This window comes from Parasteatoda tepidariorum, chromosome 11, assembly GCF_982258835.1.
Source record: "Parasteatoda tepidariorum strain Cologne lab strain chromosome 11, Ptep-v5.0, whole genome shotgun sequence".
NCBI lineage: Eukaryota > Metazoa > Arthropoda > Arachnida > Araneae > Theridiidae > Parasteatoda > Parasteatoda tepidariorum.
In genome coordinates, this window is record NC_141765.1 from 16,903,395 (window position 1) to 16,929,305 (window position 25,911).

A 25,911-nucleotide genomic window follows, 5' to 3' on the forward strand; every position below is an offset into this window, starting at 1 on the left:
TAAACCCTTCACTTTATGCCATTACATTTGTAATACAGATTTCAATACATCTGTATGTCACTGTAAATGGAACAAGTTTCTCATTCATGATGTTGCCTATTTGACTAAAGCCTCCCTGTATTGAAAATTGGTGTTAGGGGTCTCAATGAGAGACAAAATGTGAAACTGGACTAAATATCAAACTGGATTAACGTGTCGAGTCAAAGGGTGCAAAATGACTAACAGTAAAGAAAGGCTACACATGAGACAAATGCAGGTTACAACTTTGCTTTATACAGGGTGCGTAGCCAAATTATTCAACAAAAAATAAGCACCTTTTAAGCACTTTTCAAGCACTCAAAAAATATTTTTAAGCGCATTAAAATAATATCATAATTAGGCAGGGTTGGAAAATTTTTGACAACCAACGGTTTTATCTTGTTTTAACCGTCATGTCAAAAAAAAATTTTGGCATTGTTTTTGACAATTGTCAAAAATTATGAAATTTTGAATCATGTAAAACGAATGGCGTTTTCATACGCTACGGACTGACTATACGCCGAAATAGATTGGGGTTGAATTAATTATGAAAACGCTGAATAGAACAATGTCAACTGTGTCTTTTTGCATAATTCGAAGGGAAAATCAGCATAGTAAAGGAAAAATCTCATTTTGAAAAAGAGAAAATTAAGCACTTATTAAAAACACCCAATAAAAAAAGCACCTTTAAGGGCTTTTAAGAAACGAAAATCGAAAATAAGCACCCTTAAGCACTTTTTAAAAATGCTATGCGCCCTGTTCATATAATATAACAGTTTTCATGCATACTGAATTTGATGTGATATATTTAGCATATTCATGATGTTGTAAATGTGAAACATACATATTTGATATTTATAGCAATGAATAAATTTCGAAAACATAACTTATTTTAAAGCCTTTATTCAAAATTTCGAGTAAAAAAATCTTTAATGATAAAATTATGAATAAATTGAAAGGCTAATTTTCCAGTTTACAATTAATGTCTTAATAAGACAATAGATTTGGAAATTATTTCTCACTAAAATCCAACTAACTTTACCAGAAGCTTAATATATTTTTGAAATTTTAGACACATATTGTTGATCTTGATAGATTTTTATCTGCGCACAAACTTTATAATAAAATTCTGTATACAGGTCTATTTAGAAAATTTCGTAAATTGAAGGATATCTCAAAAATAACAAAAGTAAAATATGTAGTTACACACACGTGCAGGAAGACACCTTTAAGAGAGGGAAGATTTGAATAACATGTGTGCAAAAGCTTGCATCAAATTAAAAGATTTGTGATAAATAGGGTAAACCTAAAAACACATGCAAAGGTGGTTCAGATGTGTAAAACAGATACCATGAACAAGAACACACATTATTTAACTCAAAAGAGGCACTGCTAAAATCTAACTTATCAAAATTTAGTAGGTCAGAATGCATCTCTCTAAAAATTTACAAAATTAAACATGTCATTTAATATATTCAATGAAAATACAAAGAATTATATAAATATAAAGAACTATATAAAATACAAAGAACTACTGCTATATAAAATGCTGTCACTTAACTAAAAACGCAGTCACATTTTTGTAAACCTATATTCGATCTATTTTTAAATACAAATGAAATTAAACGATTTCATTAATGTAAGTGATGCTTGCAATGTTTAAATCTTACCGGTAAGGGATTGAATGCAGTTTCTGACAAGAACAGGTAGAAATCCATGATAGGAAGATGCTCCAGTAGTATCAATGATTGCATTCAGTCTAAATAAAACACAATGCAGATTAATAAAAATACACATAATGTATGCTTAAAAAAGGGTAAATTATTTTTCTAACGTAAAATTCAAGGACTTAAAAAATTTTAGGTCAACCATTTTAAGTTTACAAATAAAGAAAATGGACATAGAGTAGAATTACAATCAATAATTTGAATCTTGATTATTTAAGTTTCCCATAAATTCTACTAACTGAAAGAAAAAAAAATCAGTTTAGCATTCAAAGACTCTCTAAATCACATCATGTGAAAAAAAACTATTACAATTGTTTGCAAGCCAGCTTAACCCTAGATAAAAAGGGGTCTGCATCCAAACAGAAAGATGCAATGCAATGGAAGGTGCAATGTTTTTACAACCACACTATAATTCAGCCCATGGATCAAAGTGCTACAATGGTTTATAAAAGGTATAGTTGCAAACTTTTAAATTTCTTCTATAAGCCATGGAAGGTTTTACAATGCTAAAATTTATAACTACTCTATTTCAATTTATTACATTTTATGAATTTGATAATTCTTGTTTTCAATAGTTCCAAGTAGGCCCAGTGTTGTCCACCTCAAATTATCAAGACACTGCTGTAATTAAAAAAATTTATTTTCATAAAACTATAAATGAAAAATCAAATTTATTTTTCACCCTTTTTATATAGTATATTGGAGAAAAAAAATTTAAATCTTAATCTAAAAATTCCACAGAAATTTATGAGCAAACTCATTAATCTCCAACTTTTTTTGTGACATTCATATCTTGCTATATTTGTCATTAAAAAACATCTATAATGTGTTTGAGTATTCAAAAGAGAACTCTATAATTAAGATTTTTTCCTATTTACAAAAAAAATATGTCTTAAGAATTGCAAATCTAGCAAAGTTTCATAATCAGATTTTAAGGCTAGAAAATGTGATATTTTTCCTATTTTAAAATAGTAACTCAGATATACATTGTTTAAATCGAAGATTTTTATTACAAAAATGTCAATATCTATCAATTGGCAAACAAAGAGCTAAGCATGGTTGCTTAAACTTTATTATATTTCTAATTCCTGTAACTTAAATAAGATATAAGTTTTGAAATTTCGAACAGCTTGCCTGTTATTTCTGTGCCTCACTGTGTTGTCTTCTTTCCTTTATTTTATTCAAAAAAAAAATAATAAAAATGCTTAAATGTATGAAATATAGACATTTTGTTAGAATTTTATCAATAAATGTAAAAATATTAAAATTCAAAAAACTACTTACTTTGGATTTCTATCTAAGTGAATAATGGAAGTCAAGGTGCGCAAAGCAGCTGCTTTAATCTCCTACAATATACACAGTATAAGTTAATAAATAACTAAATAATGAACTCCTAAACTGAATATATCCTTATAACAAATAATCAATACTTACTATTAGATTTTGATCTTGTATTTCTAAAACGTCCACTAATTCTTCTATTAAACCATTATATAGAAGAGAATTAACATTATCTGGAACAGCATTACAGTAAACTATAAAAATAAAAAAAAATCTCAAATATTGCTTTAGAAATAGCCAAACATTTGTTTTGTTAATTAGTGAAATTAAAAAAATCCAAATATTGCATCTTAAAGTATATCCACAGATAATTATTTGTAATTAATCAGTCAGAAAAAGTTACTAATCAGAAATACAAACCATCGTAAAAGTTAGCAAACACCAATATTATATTTGTACAAATTGGCATTTCCCATCCTTCCAGTTTCATTAGAAAATTTTAAATTTCAGAATTGAATGGTTATGATTAAAACTTTTAACTACAGTTCTATAAAATTGAATTTCATACTAACTATAATTTACAGTAAAGATTAAAAGTGTTGTACCTTTCTGAACCACAGTTTTAATAATATAATTAAACTCATTCATAGGGAGAATGAAGGAACCCAGGCAATCTGCTCGTTAAATTAGAATGCTTGAGAACACATTGACTGCCATGTCACCCATATTCTGGTGACAGCAAAGTTTCTGATCAGGCTGTGTCACCCGTATTAGGGTGACGCTTATTTGACTACTTACTTGCAAAGGATATTCGTATGTATTTGAAAGGATATTTCACAGGAAGCAACAAAACTATTGAATTGCTATAAAAGTAATACAAATATATTTATTAAGGAAATTATTGTTTCGTGTTCTCTGCTATTTGACTCACTAAGATATAAGTTTTCAATTTTTTTTTTCGAAATTTCAACGAATTAGGGTAAAGATTTTAAGTTATACTCCTCTTTATTCGACTAAGATTCAAACTGATCGTGTAAAGTGGCGAGATGAGAAGCAGATGCGAAGCAACACACACAAATAAACAGACAGATACCACGTACTGTTTGTCTAAGATAGGTACTCTGCCAGACATTCATCTGGAGTTGTGGCGGTGATTATGGTAACGAGGTATGATAATTTCAAGTAGGGGTGCGGGATCCCTCTTTAAGACTGGTTTTGGCGAGAGAAGAGACCTCTTTCATCGAAGCTACCCTCCCTAAAATGCCCTCTTCTTGTTTCCATAGCACCAGACTGCCGCAGACTTAGTGGCGATCAGAGTACCTATCTTAGACAAACAGTAGAGAGAGATATTTTTGTGACTACCAGATACTAGCATTGAAATATCGGAGGGAGTACTTAGCAGATGCTTTGTAAAGCGATACTCAAGGCCTGAAGGAAATTTCACTGTAAACGCATGTGGCAGTCAACATGTTAAACCAGAGTTTAAAAAATGCAGACCTAGCAACTTCAGAAACTCTAAAAGCTTGAACCTTTTTGGGAAATAATAGATTAAAAAAATTAATTCACAAATTCCTTAAATTTAATTTTAAGTAGCAATTTTACACCTAAAATCACAAAACAATAAGATTGTTTAAAACAAATTGAATAAGTAATTTAGCATTTTTTTAAAATTTTATACAAAAAATATCTGGAACTCTTTCTGATTTGCCATACTACTCAACAAATTCTCCCAAGTTATATTTTTATTATTTATTCTTAATGTGAGTTTCTGTTACATAGCTGAATATTTCCTCAAAGGTCATATTGCTGAGAGGATTGGTAAATATTGCCAGCTTCACTTGGCCGTAGGGAATAGTTTGACTGAACAAGATATAAAATTCACTTGCATAATAACTGATTAAGCGTATCAGGATTTCAAAAAACTCTATAGAAATCTGAAATAGTAGTTGCTGAAACCATACTAATTTACTGAGAAATCAATCAAAAATTAAGTGAGCCTGGTTGATAATTAATAGGCGATTTTTCATGTGCATGATTGTATATTCATTAATCAGAATTTAATTACAAATTGGGATTTTTAAAACTATTTAGAAATTCATGGGTATAACCAGCAAAAAAGTGGTTCGAAAAATAACCTGAATTCACGTCAAAATTGACAAGAGAACTCCTAGATCTAGCATTGGGACAAACTAGCTTTGGTGGAGAACTTTTTGATAGAACTAACCCGCAGAACTTTTTGATAGAGAAAAACCGCAAAAATCTCCCATGGTTAGCCTGACTACGAAGGGATTCTAATCGATGATGTCTAATACTGAGGATATTTTACGTTAACACTGTGGTCGGTGCAAGCCGGGAATAGAATTCATATCAACCGGATTCAAACCTGGGTCACCTCACAATTTGCATTTTCCGTAGTCATTAAAATTCCAAATCTTTCAGAGTTTGATTTTTTTTTTTAAAAGGTTCACACTTTTCTGAACATACATTAAATAACCTATTTTTAAAATGTTTGTATAATTTTAAATGTTGGAAATGCATACTTTAAATGTTTAAAGAAATTTTTACATTTGTACAAGTTATATCATAGCACTTAGTTTTTAATTATTTTAAATGTTTTGAAGTTGTGACAGTTAAAAACAATTAGAGCAAATGTAACTGCAGACCTGCCAACCTTTAACCATTCCTAGGATGAATATTTTAAGTTTAACAAATTAAGATAATTAAAATACAATTGTAGGTTAAAATAACTTTATTAATTTGCAAAGAATTTAAACAAACAATCATATGACTAACTTGCATTTATATATACATGATTGATTAATTTATGTGCAGTGATGATCACAATCATCTTAAATAATTTCAAAAATACTCAATAAAATAAAATTTATTAATTATATCACCACTTCAAATATAAAAATGAAATATAAAGGACAATCTATAATGGTTGACAACTCTGTGTAAATGATACCATCAGTTATTTTGACAAAAAATAGTGAAATTGTTAATTTGAATAAAATTATATGCATTCAAAATCTAAAAATGTTAGGTCCATATTATACAGGATTACCTTTTTATCAGCAGACACGATTTTGACTAGTCAGAAGAAAAATAATTTCTCTCAAAAATAAATAAAAAATAAAAAGTCGAGAAATTGAAGTGATGAGAAAGATCAAAGCATGTCATGGAAAGTTAGGAAAGAATAGAAAGGTGAAGAAATGTTAGAGAGATTAAATGATATATCTAATACAACTAAAGTAATAAAAAAAAAAATTTTTAATTAACATGAGAAGTTATTCTTAGTATACACTAGTGAAATTTTATATAAGAGCGTTGTTTTAAAGAAGAATTACAACTTATTTAAAAATTATAGAAGTTTTAATATCTCTAACTATAAAAAGTGCAGACTCAAGAAATATACTATTACTGCATAATAGAAAAAATAATTACCTAGCACAGAGAGAGCTTGAAGTCTTGCTTGAACGCACAACATTCTTTTTGGATAATCAGAAAAACTATGAGCTAGTCGAATGTGTGTAAATAGTTGCATCTAAAGAAATATACATATATAAATTACTAGATTAGTTAAATAAATTCATTAGAATTGTCAACTAAATGACTATCAGGATTTTATGTAGATTAAAAGCTGTGAGCTGAATTCTAGAAAAAAAAGGCTAATAAATTCTCTAGAACTCGTTAAAAAGTATAAACTAATTCTAAAATTCATTTCAATTTCTGAAAATAAAATTAACACTAATTTTATCTGCTAATATTAAGTGAAATGTAAAAAATTTGATACAATAACCTAATGTTTTAATCTGTGGTGTAATCAACATACTAGATTCAAGTACCAAAGTTATAAACTTGTAAACTTCTATGCATAACGAACTGCCAGGCCTGAAGTGTAACAAACTGAACTGAAATCCAATCGATGAAACATATATATATATATATATATACCATTGCAAAAGATTGTTCTTTTTTTTTGGCACTTTGTTTTGTACTTTTTCTTATGGACATAAGAAAATACGTCTTTGATAATAATCTTGGATGATTTTAATTTTGTTGTTAAAATGATATTAAAGTTTAAATTTATTATGCTGTCTATTAATCTCATATATATGTTTAATCTATTGAGTTTCCTATTTTGGATTACACTCAAGACTTTATTATCAGTCCACCTGGAAGCGATCAATATTCCGTTTTGAAGAATAGACTCATAAAAACCTATGCAGAGAAAACTTCTAAATTGCGAACTTTATTACAAGGTGTTGATCTATGTGACCAGCGTCTATCTTTACTGTTGAAACGAATGAGAGATTTAGCAGGAAAGCATTTCAGAGATGATATACTAAAATCACTGTGGTTAGATAAACTACCTGCTAATGAAAAGTTAGTGTTGGTGGCTTCTAATGAACAGTTAAATAACTTGGCAACTACGGCTGACCGAATTCCAGAGTTTGCACCTCAAACGTCAGTCGGTTGGACTACGGTGCCGAACTCTACAACGAACATTCAAATTAAAAACATCAAGCTTTAGAATTATCTAAACAAGTTACTAACTTGATGGAAATTTCATTTTATGACTGTCGTAGAACAGTCAACCCAATTCTTAGAATTCCTTAGTTCCATACCTCTGGTATTTGAAGGGGGAGTTTCTGTGTTGCAAATCAACATACTAGGTTCAAGTACCAAAGTTAAATAAATTTTATTTTTTCTATATTAAATTTTAAACAATTAAAATTACACAAAAATTTGTCATTTCAGTTCCTAAATTAATATGCAATATCAAAATAAATTAAGATTTTTATTTATTCCATTATTATTCTCTAAACCAAACATTAAGCTAAAATTACATATACATATAACTAATAGAAAAACAAACAAAAAAAAAATTTAAAAATTTACTTGTTTATCATCTGGCACAGTATATTTCTCAATCAGATCTTCCATTATTTGAGAAGGATTCTTGTTAGGAATCTGTCAAAACATTTTTTTTTTTTTTTAATTTCAGAAACATGAGCATTATCACCAAAACATTTCCAATTACCATTTTAAAACTAAAGCTTTCACAATAAAAATTTTAACAGAATTTAAAATAATCAGTTTTAATGATACCATTTGAATGCCAAGAAATCGCAAACAGGAGGAAAAAATACTGGGGGTCAATCCAGAATAGAATTAGGTACATTAAAAAACTGATATCATAAAATGCTTCCTCTCACAAATTAATATTTTTTTTCTAAAATGTGCCATTAATTTCCCATATTGTTCTCATTCTTAGAATTAAAAGGGTTATACTTACATCTGAAAATTCAAAATTCCTAATTATCTGAAACTCAGCCATCTAACCATTGAAAAAAAAGCCATTCAAAAATAAGTTTTTAGAAATGTTTCAATATTTTTTAGAGGCTTTTTATTATTTTACTCACTTTCAAAATAGTTTTAGAAAACTCATTTCACAACACCAACTTCACATTATGTAAGACTTTGCTATTGTCTCTCGTGTAATTTCTCAGGAGACTAGTGTGACTAAAAAATTCCCTTGGACACTGAAGTACTGTATAATAGGGTATTGTAATATTGGAGGGTAGAGGGAATGAAATACCAATAAATAAATTTAAAACCTGATGCTTGAACTTTAAAGAAAAAAGAAGAAAGAAAAAAGAGTATCAACTCTAAGGTAACAGATTTTCAATTCAGAGAAAAGCTCGTTTCAATATGTTGATTATATACACAGTAACATCAAAGGAAAAAAATATGTTATTTACAGCAACATTAATGAATTACACATTGTTTCAGAATACTTTAAGAGTTAATGATATTTGAACATTGAATTATTCTAAAAGAGTAAAATTAATGCATTATAGACTTTAAATGGAAAAAATTTAATTAAAATAGGTGATAAAATCTCGGGTTAAGCATTTGGTATCGCCGAAAATGAATCAACACTTTCAAGAATCTAGTGCATTGAAATATATCTGCTCCTCATCGCCACTGTCTATGCGCTTTTACTCAAAATTTCAATTAATGTATTTTAATTTAGTCACATAATTTCCTTGAATATCATTAAGCTAGAAGTTTTTGTTTCATTAAAGCTAAAGAAATAAAAAAAACTTATGTGAAATAAAAAGAAATTCTAATGCACATTTTTTCTTATTTATTAAATAATTAAATATGCAGTTATGTTAATGTATTTTCTTACCATTTTTATTTTTAAAATAAACAGGAATTTTTCTATGGTGAAAAATTATTTTTATATGTATATATAAAATTTGATTTCTGTTTCTATAATGTAGAACTAAATAAATGCATATGCTTGATTACAATACTCTTATAGCATAAATTAACGCAATTAAAAAAATCTACAATTATTCAACATAAAAAATTTATTCAACATTTTTTTCACTTAACACACAAATAAATCTTCAAAATTGAATTTGAATTATACCTTAAAACTAAGATTAACATGGCTAAAAAAATGAAAGAACAAAATTATTTTGTATTTGTAACACATCATTTAAATAAGCAATATCAGGCACCCATAACTCCTTCTAACCCCTTCTTTATTGAACTAAAAAATCTTTAATATTTAGAACAAACAACCATTAACAATTTTTCATTGGGTAACATATAAATTATTACATATAATTAGAAAATATTTTTAAAATATGTTAAGCCACATTTTCATTAAACTACATTAGGGTACAATTTATCATACTTATCTTTGATCTCAAACAGTTATATAACACTCAGAAATTGTTGAATTTAATTACGAAAAGTGAAATGAAAGCAAAAACGTAATAGCTTTCAAAGCACAGTGATTAAAGGAATGGCAGATGGACTCTAGTGACGTCAGTCCGTGAATAACCACGCTACTCACCATTTAAAATAAAAACGAAAGCTAGCTAGTGCTTTTTGCTTAAAAACAAATTAATAATTAGCACTCTTGGAAAAGTAATAAAATGTTTTCTGGGGGTTTTGAGGAAGATTTTTTTTAAAAATTGACTGTAATTGTCCATTACCTATAACATATATATAATGTTATCAAATTAAAAAATACTTTGAGTAGATTTTAGTGCACACATTTCATGAGAACTGGATATAATGTGAATTTTACTAACAAGTAATTCAAGGTTATATGCATAAAAATGTAATTACCCTATCAACATTGTCAATATGAATAGCAATGATGGTGTTAGTAGTTTTTTTCACAGGTTTTTCATCACTGCTTTCAGCATAGTATTCAAAGTGCAAAGTGGAAGCACTGGAAGGATATGCCTGAAAAAGAAATCACACTAAATTAAATTACCTATATTTTTTAAAATCAAAGTTGAATATTTTAATAAAACAAATCGTGTGACTTACAAATGAGAAAAAAAAACATAAGTTTTTCTCAATTTAATAAAACATGCATTTACGGTAATGGCTAGCATGCAAAATGCAGTCACTAAGCATTAATAATCTGGATTCTGGTTTAGTCCTGACATGGCCTGAACCTGGCTTACTGCAGTTTATTAAGTATAAGCATATTTTAAAATTTGAATGAAGTTATGAAGTCACTCAATATTTAGGACATAATGAAGTTATGTCCTAAATATTGAGTGGAACACTCTCGCCTCTTTGATTTCATACATGCTGGCTAGTTCTGAAACTAACATTTTTGCACAATTCAAAACTACAGTATGTTGATATGGTTTATCTAGCAGAGGCATCATTTCAGACTTATCCAGAAATGGACAAAATCATTAAAAATGTCTAACCAGACATCAGTAAGAGATTCACAATGCCTTCAAAAATGGTTAAAATAATCTCCAAGCTGTAAATAAGTAATATAGAGTAATTTTTCTTGAACTACTAAAGTTAAGAAGATGATCCCTCTCCTTCCCTAAATACCACCGAAACTAGGTTTTGGCTCTTTGTACCCAGGGGTCTGTCTAGGTTTTTCTGAGAGGTATCTATTTTGTGAAAATTAAGACATAATTTGTGAAAAATTAAAAATTATATTAAAAAATCAACACAAAAATATGGTAAAAATATGGATTTATCGTTTCTTAAGGGATACACAAATTAAATTTTAAGAAAAAGTGTTTTGTGAAGCTACTGTTTTTCCAAAAGTTGAATTTGTGAAACTACCGTTTCTCCTAAGTTGAATTTGTGAAGGTACCGCTTAATGGTCGTAAATTCGGCCTGGACAGATCCCTGGTACCTAATAGAGGAATCAATGTGAGTCCTTAAAATTAAAAGTTTGAAGACCCCTGAACTATACTAAAAAAATTCTAAGCAGCAACTAGAGATGATATAAGATCAGGTTTGAAAATTCAAGACACATAATATTTCAAGATACATGAAGTAAAAGCAAAAATTTGTGAATGCCATTTAGTACTTTGGCGACTAAATAAATATAGTCATTCATTAAATTTCTATTTCACCTTGAAAACAAGTAAAACGATTGTGAGCTCGCACTTTTACACCAGAATGTTCTTCACCTGCAGACCTTTTTGTTTTATTAGCCTTCAGTCCAAAGAAATTAATTTGGTGATCACAATTACTATATTGTGGCCCGTCATATAATAGAGTCAAAATGACGTTTCAAAAGTTTAATCTCAACACATTTTTTTTTTTTGTTATAGATATTAAAACTTTTTCAAAAAATTTCCTATTTATAAGAGTAACAAGCATTTTTATTTTAAACTGCAATTATCCTAAAAAAGCATATAATACGTGATTACTTGAATGGTTCTACTTTAGTTATAATAGTGAACAAAAAGCGAAGAATTTATAAGTAAAAACAGCAAATGAAAGATAGAATATTAATACGTAACTATGGGGAAAAAAACTACAGTGGTTTATATTACCTGTTTAAAAACTTAATTTGCTTCAAAAATATATAAATAGAAAACAGTTGACATGCTTCAAGTGCTCAAAAACAGGCGCCTATTTTAAAGATTTACCAGAAAAATGAAGGCCTGCTTTTGAGCATTTCAAACATGTTAAATGTATTTCTATTTATATATTTTTGAAGTGCACAAAGTTTTTTACTCAGGTAATATCTTACCGCTTCCATGATTAAATACAACGTAACTTATTGAAATTATGAGTCACACATCTGAATAATCACTTTTTGACAGACTCTACTAGTGATGATTAGACAATGAATCTATATCCTTTTGTCGATCATCTTTTCGGCAATTTCTACTATGGATTTTGACAAGATTTATAAAACCTTTATGCTTTAATAAGATATTAATTTGACTGGTGAACTTCTAAGAATCATGTTGTGCATTATTGATGATTTAATATTAAACCAATGTGAATTGTGCATTTAAAGAATCACTTTCTGATGCACATGATTTATTACTTCATTATAAATTCACATTGTTCTATTGATTGCATTTTTAACAGTTACTGCTTTGAATTTCCCCAGTGTGAAAGATTTATTTTTCGATATGAAACCAATTTGATCCATCTGTTTCGAATCACACATTTGAGTTATCACTTTAAGACACTTTCTAGTCTTGACAATTTAATCCCAAATTGCTACTGTTTTTTTTTTTTTTTTTCTTTTAATGCAAAAAACATAATGAGCATTTTAAAACTGAGATTGAGAAAAATCATGTGGGTTTGGAAAAAATCAATTAAAAAAACGTCCTTTTCAGAAAAAGACCAAGCTGGTTGGTTTATATTAATGTTTTGCTTATGGCACTTAGCATGGTGAAGTCATTTTGATCCACTTATTGTACAAAAGGCATAGGCAAAAAGGTTTAAAAGATCAGCTTATATTTTTAAAAAAAGTTTAAAATATTTAACTATATATTTTAATTTCATTAATTTTACTTTCTCTTCAGGGTATTTATTCGATAAATAAATAAAATATTTTATTTTGATTATCAGAGGTCTGTCTAGGTTTTTCTGAGAGGTACATATTTTGTGAAAATTTAGACATAATTTGCGAAAAATTAAAAATTATATTTAAAAATCAAACTCTCTTCCATCATCAAAATTTCTGATTCTTAATTGAAACAATAAAAACAAAAATATCGTTCAAATGATGAAATTCTCTTTTATTCACAGCTCAAGAAGTAGTTATGGGATCTCTCTGGTCCCATATCCAACTCACCAACTTAATGCATAACAAAATTAAAAGTGAAAAAAAAGAAAGAATTCTGAAAAAATTATCTAGCAGCAGTGGTCGCCATAGCAACGCATGCAATGACGACGCATGCGCACTGTTTACTATTATTCTTGAACACAGTTTTAAAGTGTGATGATGCCACCAAACCCAAAACAGCACCCATTTTGCCAATGGGTAATAATATTAAATGAACTAAAATTAAATTTGCTTACTTAATTCTGTCGGTATGCGTCTTTAAGTTTTGTGCATGATTTGGCAACATAGTGTGAGTGACTTTGTAGTGAAGTGTACATAATTTTATAGTTTGTTCCAATCTTTTGATTGTTTGTAGAGTTGTTCAAATAATTCAGTTTCATATTGTTGAGTGTATTCAGCGTGTATAACACCTTATGTATCTAGATAGTGCTATTTAAAATGCTCCACCGCTTTCCACTTTGGCTCCCTTCCCCCACTCAGTCGTGATCCCAAATGTCCATCATAGCATTTCTATTCTACAATGCCGAAGGGAAAAACAAATGAGAACTCTCACAAAACTTAACAATAAAATTGCAAACGGGATAAAATTGCAAAACCAACTGCTCTTATAAAAATTAAATACAAATGTAAAAAAAAAAAAAACTTCAAGTCTCCAGTTGCTTAGCCGACAGAGCCAAGAGATTTTTTAAAAAAAAATGAATTAGGTACTGATTTTTTAAAAAGCTCATTTTACTTTTGCTTTTCAACCAGGCTCAGTTTCAATAAGCAGCTTAAATTTTAAAACTTCTGAAAGATACGTATCAAAGCATAATAAATCTGCGTTAAATAACGATGCATTTTGAGGTATGTAACTTGTTTATTCTATATTTATAGTTTATTCCAGAATAACTATTTATCAGTTTCAAAGTCTTACTGAGATTTTATCGTATCTTGCTGGACAAAGTAGGTTTATTACTTGATAAAATCTAAACATTTGTAGCCAAGAATTTGAGATTATCTTCTTTTCCAGAAAAAGGGATGCTATTGAAAAAAAAAGTGGTCATAAGGGATTCATTCAGTGGGCAGAAAGGGATAGAAACAATCTTTAAGAAGTCTTACGAATTTCAAAACCTAAAAATAAAGAGCAAAGGAGTACTTTATTTATAGAAAAAGAAAGTAAGAGAATCTAGTTTGATATAGCAAATTTTATGACTAACTTTCTTACGACGTATGAGACTGACTTTTTATTTGTTTAATTGTTCATGCGTAATTATTAACAATAACTGATAAATGAGATCAATTCTAAAAGATTAATCATTTAAAACAAACATACTTGGTAAAAATCAATAACAATCACCAATTATTATTAACAACTGATTTAATATGACCGTAACATATATAACAAATGATAGATGCACATGATATGTACAGGGATGAGATTAGCCAAAACGCAAAAAAGCTGAATTTCCACGATAGTAAATTTTACGCAAGCGCAACCCTTTAATAATAAATTCCAGAGAGTTTAAGGTAATAAATAATGCGTTGACATACAATTGTGTACTAATCTATTATTATAAAAACGATTACATTGATACTTAACATTTAGTGGGGAAAAAATTACAAATTGAAAAAATAAGGCTGGAAATTATATTTTTCCTCAGTTCACAAAAGAGACAATTACTACTTGAAAAACTACCTGGTTTAGCAAATTAAAACTACTGAGAATATAAATTAATATTTCATTTCTTTTAATAAATACTGTTATGTGATTTATAGCAAATATATCAGTAATATTACTTTTTAAATTATATTGGGGAAAAAAAACTTTAGCAATGGATCGAATCATTATGTTCATATTATAGTCTAATCTAACTAGAGCCAGGGTTGGCAGGTTTTTGACATGTGACAGTTTTTGACAGTTTAAACCATGGTTTAAACCGTCACATCAAAAACCTCACTGTCAAAAATGTCGAAAATGTCAAAAACCTATATTCATATGTGAAATTTAATTAATACATAAAATTTATATATTTTTTAAAGGATAGTGTTTCTAAATATGTTCTAGAAAAAATAATTTTAAAATTTAGAAGAAACACTTATATTTTGAATAGTAACCAAAATCTTGTACTTTTGAAAACTCACATCTTTTGTAATATTATGTATTCATTTTCATGTGTTATTGAAAATCTGCAGTGATATTATTAAGAAATTTATTTATAACCAAATTTAGTGTATAGTATAGATTATACTAAAAATTAGAAATTTTTAAAGATAAACATTAGCAGTTTTGTACATTAGACATCTTCTTTTAAAGAAATTTTTTTTTTAATATTCTTTTAAATCTTCTTAATTATCTTTTTAACATAAGACAATACAAATTTAAGTGCTTTCTGTTAAATACACAGAGTAGTTAGTGTCGATTTACAGTATATTCTGCCTATTAATTTACTATGCTGAAAATTTAGTTTATCCAAATACTTGTGAATTTCATTTTGCTGAATATGATATAGTTTTGTTGAATATCTAAATATTCAGCTGTTGAATAATTACTTCTTGCTTTCAAGATATGCATTATTTGTATTCTTAATACAAGTGGAGAAAAAAAAATTAAGAGATAAAAATTGTTTTAAAATGATAAGTGTAATAATTATAAATAAATAATAAATATAATAAACAATATGAATTATATTTATCATTATTCATAAATATAACTACTTTTAAATTCAAATTAACATATTGGATAATAAAGATATTCGGTATAACATTAAAAATTTTTTTTATACACTTGTATCTTGTATCAAGTATGTATTTATACAACATAACTTGTAAGCTCCTTATAAATATTAGTTATATGTTCCTTATATGTCAAAAATGCATAGTAATAAACTTTTAATTTTCTTAAGTATCAAAAAGAAGAAAAAAAAATTTTAAATATAAATATTTAAACAATTTTTTTGCAAAATTTTTCTGCACATGCATTTGAATATAAATTTCTGAGATTTTAAATCTGTTATTTTACCTTAATTTTAATTAAAAAATATTTTAAAACCTGCTGATTACCTATAGTATAATTAAATTTCAATATAATGCATGGCAACTGTTGGTAGTTTTGAAGTTTATATATTTTCTTGGCAAACTTCAGTTTTTGACATTTTTGACGGGTTTTTGACAGTTTAAACCAGTATTATACCCTTGTCATGTCAAAAACCACTTTTTGACGTCAAAAACCCAACCCTGACTAGAGCCCTCTGAAACATATCAATAACAGTGAAGTAGAAATATATATTAACTCCTTAACATACAAAAATTGCTATTTCAGTTTGAAAAATTACATGACAATCCGCAACTGCTTAGATAACTGTTTTTTATTTGAAATGAATTTTGCATTTTATAGCATAAATAACAGCAATTATAAATAAAATTTTTATAATGAGTTAATTAACTCTTTTTCCCTAAAAAAATTTTTTTAATTAAATTCCTTTTTAAGTGATTGCTTTTGTTTGCTATATCTTTTATGTTTGCTATATTCAGTGGTTAGTCCATCTTCAAACATCTTGTGAGAAATCCTATTTTTTCTTCTTTGCAAGCACAGAATGTAAGTTTTGAATATATTCCCTTCCAGTTTCTCTGATGATGTAACACTTACATATACTAATAATCGTCGTTAGAAAAACAGTCACCTTTATAGTAACTATTTATAAAAAAAATTTACTTCTTACAAGAATTGCGATAATTGATCTTAAAATTGCGTGAATATGAATAACAAGTATGGATTTTGAAATCACATGAATATGAAACGAGATATACGATTTTGAAAATGAGAAAATACAAACTGGGATATAGAATTTTTAAAACGCGTAAATACAAATCACGATTCATAGTTTTTAGATAGCGTAAATACGAATCATGATGCGTAATTTTTAGATTGCATAAATAAGAATTATGATGCATAATTTTTAGAGTGTGTGAATGCGAATCCCAATGGCTTATTTTAAGATCACGTATAAATACGAAAATCAATGTTTGATATTATAAACCGCATGAGCAAATCAAGACATTGAATTTTAAACTTGAGTGAAAACGAATCGCTGCATAAGTTTTTAAAAAGGCGTAAATACGAATCACAATATCGGATTTTTAAATCTCATAAATAAGAGTCGCATCGTACAATATTCAAATCGCGTGAATAAGAATCGCAACACGCAAATATGAAGAGCTATCGTGATATTAGCAGATTCCAGGCTTGGGACTAAAAGGTTTGTCAGAAGCAGCGTAGTTCGAACTACAAAAATCGGATCTATCTGGAGGGCGGGTAAAAAAATTCGGAAAATCTTATCTGCTACGTGTAAAAGGGGAGAAAATAGCTAAAATAAGTAAAAATGAGAAAGGATTGGTAGCTATGTAGTTTGAATTTTCTGTTTCTCTTTGAAAATCGGTGAATTTTCTGAAAAAGCGGAATACTTATAAAAAAAGTGGCATTTTTAGAAAATCTGAATTTTTGATAAAAAAGCTGAAATTCAAGAGATAAAAGTGAAAAAAGCGTAAATCCGCTAAAAAGCGGAAAAATCTCATCCCTGGATAAATGATTTTGAAAATGAGAAAACACAAACTGGGATATAGAATTTTTAAAACACGTAAATACAAATCACGATTCATAATTTTTAGATCGCGTAAATACGAATCATGATGCGTAATTTTTAGATTGCATAAATAAGAACTATGATGCATAATTTTTAGAATGCGTGAATGCGAATCCCAATGCCTTATTTTAAAATCACGTATAAATACGAAATATTCAATTGCGTGAATAATAATCGCAGCACGCAAATAGGAAAAGCTATATTTGACATTAAAATCGTGTGAATAAGAATCGAGATATTAGCAGATTCCAGACTTGGGACCTCTAAAAGGCTTGTCAGAAGCAGCGTTGTTTGAACTACAAAAATGGGATCATCTGGAGAGCGGGTAAAAAATTCGGAAAATCTTATCTGCTGCGTGAAAAAAGGTGAGAAAATAGCTAAAATAAGTAAAAATGAGAAAGGATTGGTATCTATGTAGTTTGAATTTTCTGTTTCTCCTTGAAAATCGGTGAATTTTCTGAAAAAGCGGAATACTTATAAAAAAAAAAGTGAAATTTTTAGAAAATCAGAATTTTTGATAAAAAAACTGAAATTCTAGAGATAAAAGTGAAAAAAGCGGAAAAATCTCATCCCTGAATTTTATAGTTTAGTATTTCCCTCAATAGTTCATTGATTCTAGCCAAAGTTGTTAATCTTCCTAATGTTCTCAAAATTTATCAAATGTTGCATTTTTCTTCATCATAAGTTTCATTTTCTTATCGTGCATAATGAGAATTTAAGGAGAATAAATGCCTTTTTAATGAAGAATTTGCGTAACGAGATTCACATTTTAGATCAGAACTCCTAGATAATTTTGTCAAAATATAAAATATCATACTTGCCAACTTAAAAAAACTGCCATCAGTAAAACTTTTTTTACGAAAAATTTAAGACTATTCGAATTATTTAATAAGTAACAATACACCACAAATGAATAATAAATATATTAATTACAGAATCTATCACATGATTGAATGTTGATGAAGTAAGAACCAAATTTTCATTAAATTTTTTAATTGCACTTGTTAGAAAATGTACAGAAATATCTAATCAACCAACCATTTGTCATCTCAATTTCTATTACAATTATTTCAAATTCTATTACAATGATGCTACTTTTTAAGAAAATGCTATATGCAAAATAAAATAGTTCTTTAAGGGTTTTCCTCTAAATCAACAGCAGAAGAGGATGCTGAATTTAAAGAAGCTGAAGTAGCCTTCTTTGCTTTAATTAAAAAATCTTTTTCAAACACTTGTTCGTGACAGATTTTAGAAAATTTGGTTTTTAATATAAGCAGGCTTTCTAAAGTTTTATTAGACATAATTGTTCGCGATTCAGTACGGTTCTTTCTAACCAAACTAAAAATTCTCTCACATTCTGAATTTGAATGTGGTATGAGAAGAATTGACAATACAATGTTTCCCAATTTTTCATACTTAAACATGCCATCCGCACCTTTCATTTGACTTATCATTGACCACTGCACATCAATTGCTCTATCTGGAACAGTTATTTCACTCAAATCTTCCAACTGAAGTTGGCAAAACTGTTTCTGCAATTCATCCATTGCCGTAAGCTTGGTTTCATTACTTTTTGTTTTTAAAAGGAAGGGAAACAAATTTACAAAATATCTCACACTTTCAAAACTGGAGTTTTCAATTTTATTTAAGTCAGCAACTTCAGCATGTTTGAGTACTTGATCATTTAAAGGGAATTTCTTAATAATATATTCACAGGCAGTTATGAAATATTTGATAACAGCTGAATAAAACAATGATTTTTCTTCTTCCGAAGAACTTGAAATTAAGTCCATTGCTGCGTTGCCTATAACTAAATCTTGCTGATCTTTATGGTTGAAAGAAGAATGAAAATTGACACATGTTAACTCTTTTCCTTTAACCTCAGAAGGTTTAACAAACTTCGAAAAAAGTTCTTTCAACATATCCAAAAGAAGAGCTCTTAATCGATGAATTTGTGGGGAAGATGACTGTAAAATTACATTTACCTTTTCAAATGTAGGGATAACATTTAAAAGAAATAAACTAAAGCACTTATTTAAATCTGAAGATAAAAACATAAAAATTTTCTCTTCTTTGGATAAAGTTGAAGAATCTTTTTTAGCTTTATGTCTTTTAACAATATTCACAATTTCTTGTTGTGAACTTTTCCTTTTTTTATCATTAGTTGGGTCCTGCTTATGTGTCTTAGTTTCCACTTTATCCTTCAATTTTTCTACTCTTGTGTTGCTTTCTGTATCAACTACTTTTGGTATTTTGAAAAATGACAAAGTAGATGATACAGACACACTGGAAGTGGAAACTTCAGCTCTGAAATAACTTGTAAGTGGATCCCACTGATTAACCAAGCGTGTAAGACTTCTCCCTAACGATAACCAGCGAGTTGACACATGCTTAAGCACTTTTTGAGCTTCTTTACCATACATTTCCTGAAATTTCTTAAGAGAGTCCTTACGATTAACGCTCCTTTTTAAGTGGTAAAAAATATCTACCAAAACTTCATCTATCCTAACGGGAAAAGTTGCAGCAGCTTTTTCAGAGGCAAGATGTATTAAATGGCAGCAGCATCCAATTGATATTATGTGCTCATTTTCTTTTTCTAAAAATGAAATAACACCATTTTTCTTTCCCTGCATAACGGAAGCATTATCTGCACTGAATGCTATACAATTTCTAAAAGGAATGTCATATTTAGCAAACACATTTAAAAGAAGGGAGCTTATATTTTCACCTGTGGAGTTTCCTTCCAAATTTGGGATTGCCAATAAAGTACTTTCAATGCGTTGAAGATCCACGTTAAAATAACTCACCACAACTGGGTACAACTTATAATCAGCTTCGTGACTACCATCACATGCTGCAGTAAATGCTTGTTCTTGCAAATATTTAATGATTTCTGAAGTTCGATCCATAGCCATTTCATGGACAAGGGATGCAGTTTTGGTTTTAGCACATCCGTAACGTTTCGCAATTTCACTTTTCGGAAACATCTTTCGAAAAAGCGGACCCACATGGCTGGCGGCATTTAGCGGAACATTATGCTCAACTAAAAAAGAGGTAAACAATAACTCAGCACGCATTACTTCATCCTGGACATTATCAGGTGGCTTAAAAAATTTGCTTAGTCTTTGGTTATTTTCAGCGTTTTCAATGTTCTTGGCATGATTCGGTCCGGTCACGTGGCGATGTATATCATTTCTACCTCCGTGCGATATTAGAAAGTCAGAAAAACAAATCGTACAATAAGCATACTTTTCTCCTTTGTTTGATTTTTTTATGCATGGAAACTCTGCAGTATAAGAATTCTTATACGATTGAAAATAAGTTTTCTTCGGTTTCATTTTTAACGCACACCACGTGATTACAAGCTAAGTAGTAGTCGACAGTTCAGTACCGTTTTCGTTCGTTACAGAGGGAGGGAGAACGACGTTTGGATCGGCTAGTTCAGTGACGTAGTAGAAACGGGGAGTGGCAATAATGACGGGAACAGCGCATTCACTAAAGGAGACTGGAAGCAGTTAGGAGGGAGAAAAGGAGAATAACCAATCAACTGGTTTACACGTGAACGTGCCGTTACTATGGTTACGAGGATAAGCCACTTATAAGGGGTGTGTGGTTACCGTGTTGCTTTGGAATAGATCGGAAAACTCCTGTCATTTTTTCTGTTTTCCCCCTTTACAAATGGTTTTACTCTAGCTCCGTAGCAGCTGATAATCGCGGAATTTTACCGATGCGCTAATCGTGCAACGCTAAAAACGGGGGATCCGTATAAATTTCAGGTTAATCCGTAGGCCCGTAAAATTAGACGTAAATCCGTACATTTTACGGATAATCCGTAAAAGTTGGCAAGTATGAAATATTGATTCCTGGACTTCCATCAATCAACGATGTTGAGATTCGTGGAATTCTATGAATTAGTAGTTGGAATTACATGTCTGTATAAAGTTGGATAATTGGTAATTAATAGCTAGTTTTGTATTATTCATATATATATGCTGCACAAAAAGTGGATTTTGAATTATAGTTCAAAGTAGTTTAAAATTATTATTCCTAATGCTTGTAAGGCTACAGCTTTAAACTGAATTCAAAGTACAAAGTTGCTGCTGCAAATTATTCCCAACATACAAACACATCAATGTAGTTTCTTAATTAATCATTTTATACATTTTTTAATATTAGTTTTTAAAAAATATAGCCTTTAAGAAACACTGGGGGTTTTTTAGTTTAAAGCTAATATGTTTTAAGTGGTTTAAATTTAAAAAAATTGACCAGCTTTTTTTGAACAGACTAAAATCCAGTATTCCGGATTTTCCTCACTGTAAATTGAGTTAAACTTATTCAGCAAGAAATAAAATTCCATCTATGCCAGAGCTCTACTATCTTCGACAAGCGCACATCTTTGGTTGTGTGCTAAAGAAATGACTAAATTATTAAGAAAAATGTAAAAACATAATTCACTCACCGTCACTGGCAAGTTTTGACAACATTCAGCTAATCCAAAACCATTTTCTTTTCCTCCCCAACTCTAAAAAAATGCTTATTATAACATTTGAGTCAAAACACAAATTTTTAAACAATTAAAATATCAACATACTAACCTCTGCCAAATACAAAAGTCGTAATAAAAGTGTCTGTCTTTTATCTGGGTTTAACCTTGTAATAAAATTTGACCTTTTACTGGAAAAAAATACATACATAATTAACTACAATATACCAGCATTGAAAAATTAATATTATATAGCTACATTCACAGAACTTTTTATTGAAGTAATAGAAAGTTATCTTATTTAGAGTAGCTATACAATTATTAAATAAAAACAGTATTTTTCCAAAGAAAAAATTAAAAGGGTATCTCTATGCCTTAGAAAAAAACATGAAAAATGTTATTAAATACATTTGAAATAGGCATCTCTTCAAGGTGGAAAAATAAGCAGTTAAGGTCACTAATAACACAGGTTCGCAATAAAAAATATGTAGTTAAAGAGTTTTCTTTTTTTTTTGTTCTTTTACAGTTTTTAATGCAGATTGATTACTCCTAAAGTAATGAAAATGAGTCATTATGTATAATATCAGATAATCACAAATAGTAATCTATTTTTTTATGAATTTAGCATGTCTTAGACCAAAAAAAAATATTTATCTGAGTTCAACAAATTAATGGACTTAAAATAGTTAATAAATAAACGACAGAACTAAAAAAAAAAAAAAATTGTTTTTGGATCAGTGAATTACCTATCAAACATGATCAGTAAATATATTACAATGAATCTATAAAGCAACTTTATTTCACTTAATCAAGAGAAAGATTATACAATTTTCATGTATACTCTTTCTTTTTATGTAGACTAGAGTATATTTTAGAGTCAATGTTCAACTCCATAGGCCTGTAATGTTGAACACACACCAAAAGAAAAAGGAACCTCTAGATCAAGCATTGGCGCAAACTAGAATTCGTAGAGAACTTTTTAATGAAACTATCCTGCTTTTGTATCACATGGAAAGGAAAACAAAGGTTCACTTAAGAGATCATTTTCTATTTTCCTTTTTAAAAAAATCATGGCCTATAATATTTCAAAACAATCTAATTGATATAATTCCCCACTGTATTCATAATTAAATCAGTTTCATTTTTTTAATGAATATTAGTTTTTAATGGATTTTATTTTTTTTATTTTTTTAAAAAAGCCACTTTTATAATTGCTGCTAATGGCCACTAGCTGGTAAAAAAATAAAATTCTAATTTTGCGCTAACAATTTAGTAATTTAGACCGAAGTCAGTCATTTGGAATTTTCTTAGAGTCATGTATTCTCGAAGTTAAGCAGAGTTTCACTCTTACAAACCTACAAAAAAAAACTCATAGCATGTGAAGAATTCTCTCAGGAAAAAAAAATTATGCTTAAAAGGGAAAAATAAACATGTTAATAGGATTTTGCAAAAGTTTTGAAATTTAAATTTGAGATTTGCGGGACTCCTCGAAAAATATTGAATGTCCGCAAATCAACGGTATTGAAATTTGCAGAACTCTGCTAATGAAATCAGCAGAAGAAACCATGTGACTGCAAATAAGTATAAATATTTAAAAATATCCTAAAGAAATCCTTACAAATATTTGTCCCTATTTATTTTGCAAAAATGTTTTATATATTTACTTTCATAAATAATTATACCATGTTCCTAAAAGAATATAATTTCAAAAAAATTTATTTGTATCAATTCTCCTTTTAATTACTACATTATAAAATATATTTATTTATACTTATTTATTTACATAATACAAAATACTTTTTTAACATAGAAAGTAATCTTTTTAAATACAAAACTATTTCAAAACATTTGTTTATCTTAGCCCTTTCATAAATACTAAAAACCTATTACCAAAAATCAAAAGCCTAAAAAAAATTCTACTTTTCTGATATTTTTTAGAAAATAAACGGAACCTGCTTTAAAACCAATTGTGCTGTTTACCTGGTATGAAAGTTCAATTAAAAAGGGCAACATCCAAGAGCAAAAGAAATTATTTTTTTAATAACTTATATAATAAAAAATTAGAACAAGTGCTTTAAACTTTTTTACTTTTTACTCACAAAAAAATGAGCACTAAAACAAAATTAAAATAATCAATCTAGAAACATAAAGTGTGATATATTTAATTCTAAATAATGACTAAAAAATTCACCAATATTACCTGAACACATATAGTAGATTAAGAACAGCAAGAACAACATTCATATCACTGGATGACAAAAGTGTTGTTAGATGCTGAAATAATTTAGAAATTAATTTAATAACCATCAAAAATATCAGTCATTGTTGATAATTATCTTATCACATATGTCAGAAAAAATTACCTCCATGGAGTTGTAAAAATGACGAGAAAAACTATGCTCTATCAGTAATGCTGTGAATTGAAGAACACAGAGCAAAAGTTGTTTTTGCTAAAAGAAAAAAGAAGCATTGACGATTAAAAACTACAAAATGTAAAACAAAAGTACATTTTACACAAGATTTTTATTCTAAAAAAGTAGTTGCAAAAATATTTCCGGAAGAGTACACATCAGACATTGACATCTCCTGTCGAAATAACATCTTAAATGTTTAATAGATATATATTTAATTGGTAGTGCACTACTCTACTAAAATATCAAATGTCTATGTTAAACTCTTAAATGCTGCAACTTGTAATGCTGTAAGTTTTGAAGTTGACAGTAATTATGCAAAAACTTTATCCTCATCTTACTTGGAATAAAGATCAATTCACAAATTTTGACCCAAAGTAAAAACAAATTAAAGAGTTGAACAGCTTTCTTAATTTAACAATAAATTCATATTTTTGAAGAAAAAAAATATATTAGAAAACTTACTTTTTCATTAAGAGGATCATCACAAGGGAGACACCATTGATTTTCCTTTTCCTTATTGCATGCCATTTCTAATATATGATCAAAAGCATCCAATGCATCAATCCAGTGATACAATTCACACTAAAATTACACAAGAAATTATTTAAGAAAAGAATGACTATACATGAAGTAAAATATATATAGGTTTAAAAAAGTCTTACCTTCCCACAGTTCCATGTTTTAATTTTAGATAATTCTTCCAAAAGCTCATTGTGATTGCAAGATTTCAACTTTTCAATGAGTGCCTTGCAATCTGGAGGCTAAAGAATTTGAAAGAAAAATATTTGAAAGAAAAATATTTGAAAGAAAAATAAATACAATTAGAAATAGTAACTTAATTATTTATTTACTTTGATAAAAGCTGTTTGAAAATCAAAAACTGTAGGACTAAAAAGTATAAATTTTATTTCGAACAAACATTATTAAAAATGAAATGATTTGGGTTAATTATAACTATTTGTTTTTTAAATTTTACAATTAAAATCTGCTTGGCAATCCAGTCAGAAGACTACAAAAAAAATCATTGTTGAAAGTTAAGAGTTAAACACATAAATAGAAAATATTTTGAGAAAAAGAATAATTATACTAAATTGGGCATTAATTAAACTAGATTGCAATTATCAGTTATTCTACTAGACTTTGTAAACTACAGGTCCTTAGGGCACAGGATTTTCATAAAAATTTTCAGTTTCAGGATATAGTACATAATAAGTTAATGTTTTATGATTAAGAAAAAGAAATGTGGCTAAGAATTTATTCA

General features: G+C 28.4%; 1 protein-coding gene across 14 annotated transcripts in view; it reads right to left on the minus strand.

The window, feature by feature from the left end:
* The window catches only part of HUWE1 (HECT, UBA and WWE domain containing E3 ubiquitin protein ligase 1), a 294,173-nt gene that overhangs the window by 259,398 nt on the left and 8,864 nt on the right, over window positions 1–25,911 (minus strand). For 11 of the 14 annotated variants that reach the window (XM_087154731.1, XM_087154728.1, XM_087154720.1 and 8 more), the window contains exons 3-15: window positions 25,313–25,411; window positions 25,113–25,232; window positions 24,600–24,686; window positions 24,437–24,510; window positions 22,349–22,427; window positions 22,213–22,275; window positions 10,185–10,304; window positions 7,932–8,003; window positions 6,474–6,573; window positions 3,180–3,280; window positions 3,030–3,091; window positions 2,880–2,915; window positions 1,689–1,777 (exon numbers count right to left, since the gene is read on the minus strand). In XM_087154731.1, coding sequence (XP_087010857.1) covers window positions 1,689–1,777; window positions 2,880–2,915; window positions 3,030–3,091; window positions 3,180–3,280; window positions 6,474–6,573; window positions 7,932–8,003; window positions 10,185–10,304; window positions 22,213–22,275; window positions 22,349–22,427; window positions 24,437–24,510; window positions 24,600–24,686; window positions 25,113–25,232; window positions 25,313–25,411 — 1,102 coding nt within the window. The remainder of the gene's footprint in view (window positions 1–1,688; window positions 1,778–2,879; window positions 2,916–3,029; window positions 3,092–3,179; window positions 3,281–6,473; window positions 6,574–7,931; window positions 8,004–10,184; window positions 10,305–22,212; window positions 22,276–22,348; window positions 22,428–24,436; window positions 24,511–24,599; window positions 24,687–25,112; window positions 25,233–25,312; window positions 25,412–25,911) is intronic. The other 3 variants (XM_087154722.1, XM_087154721.1, XM_087154723.1) reach the window with 1 other exon arrangement.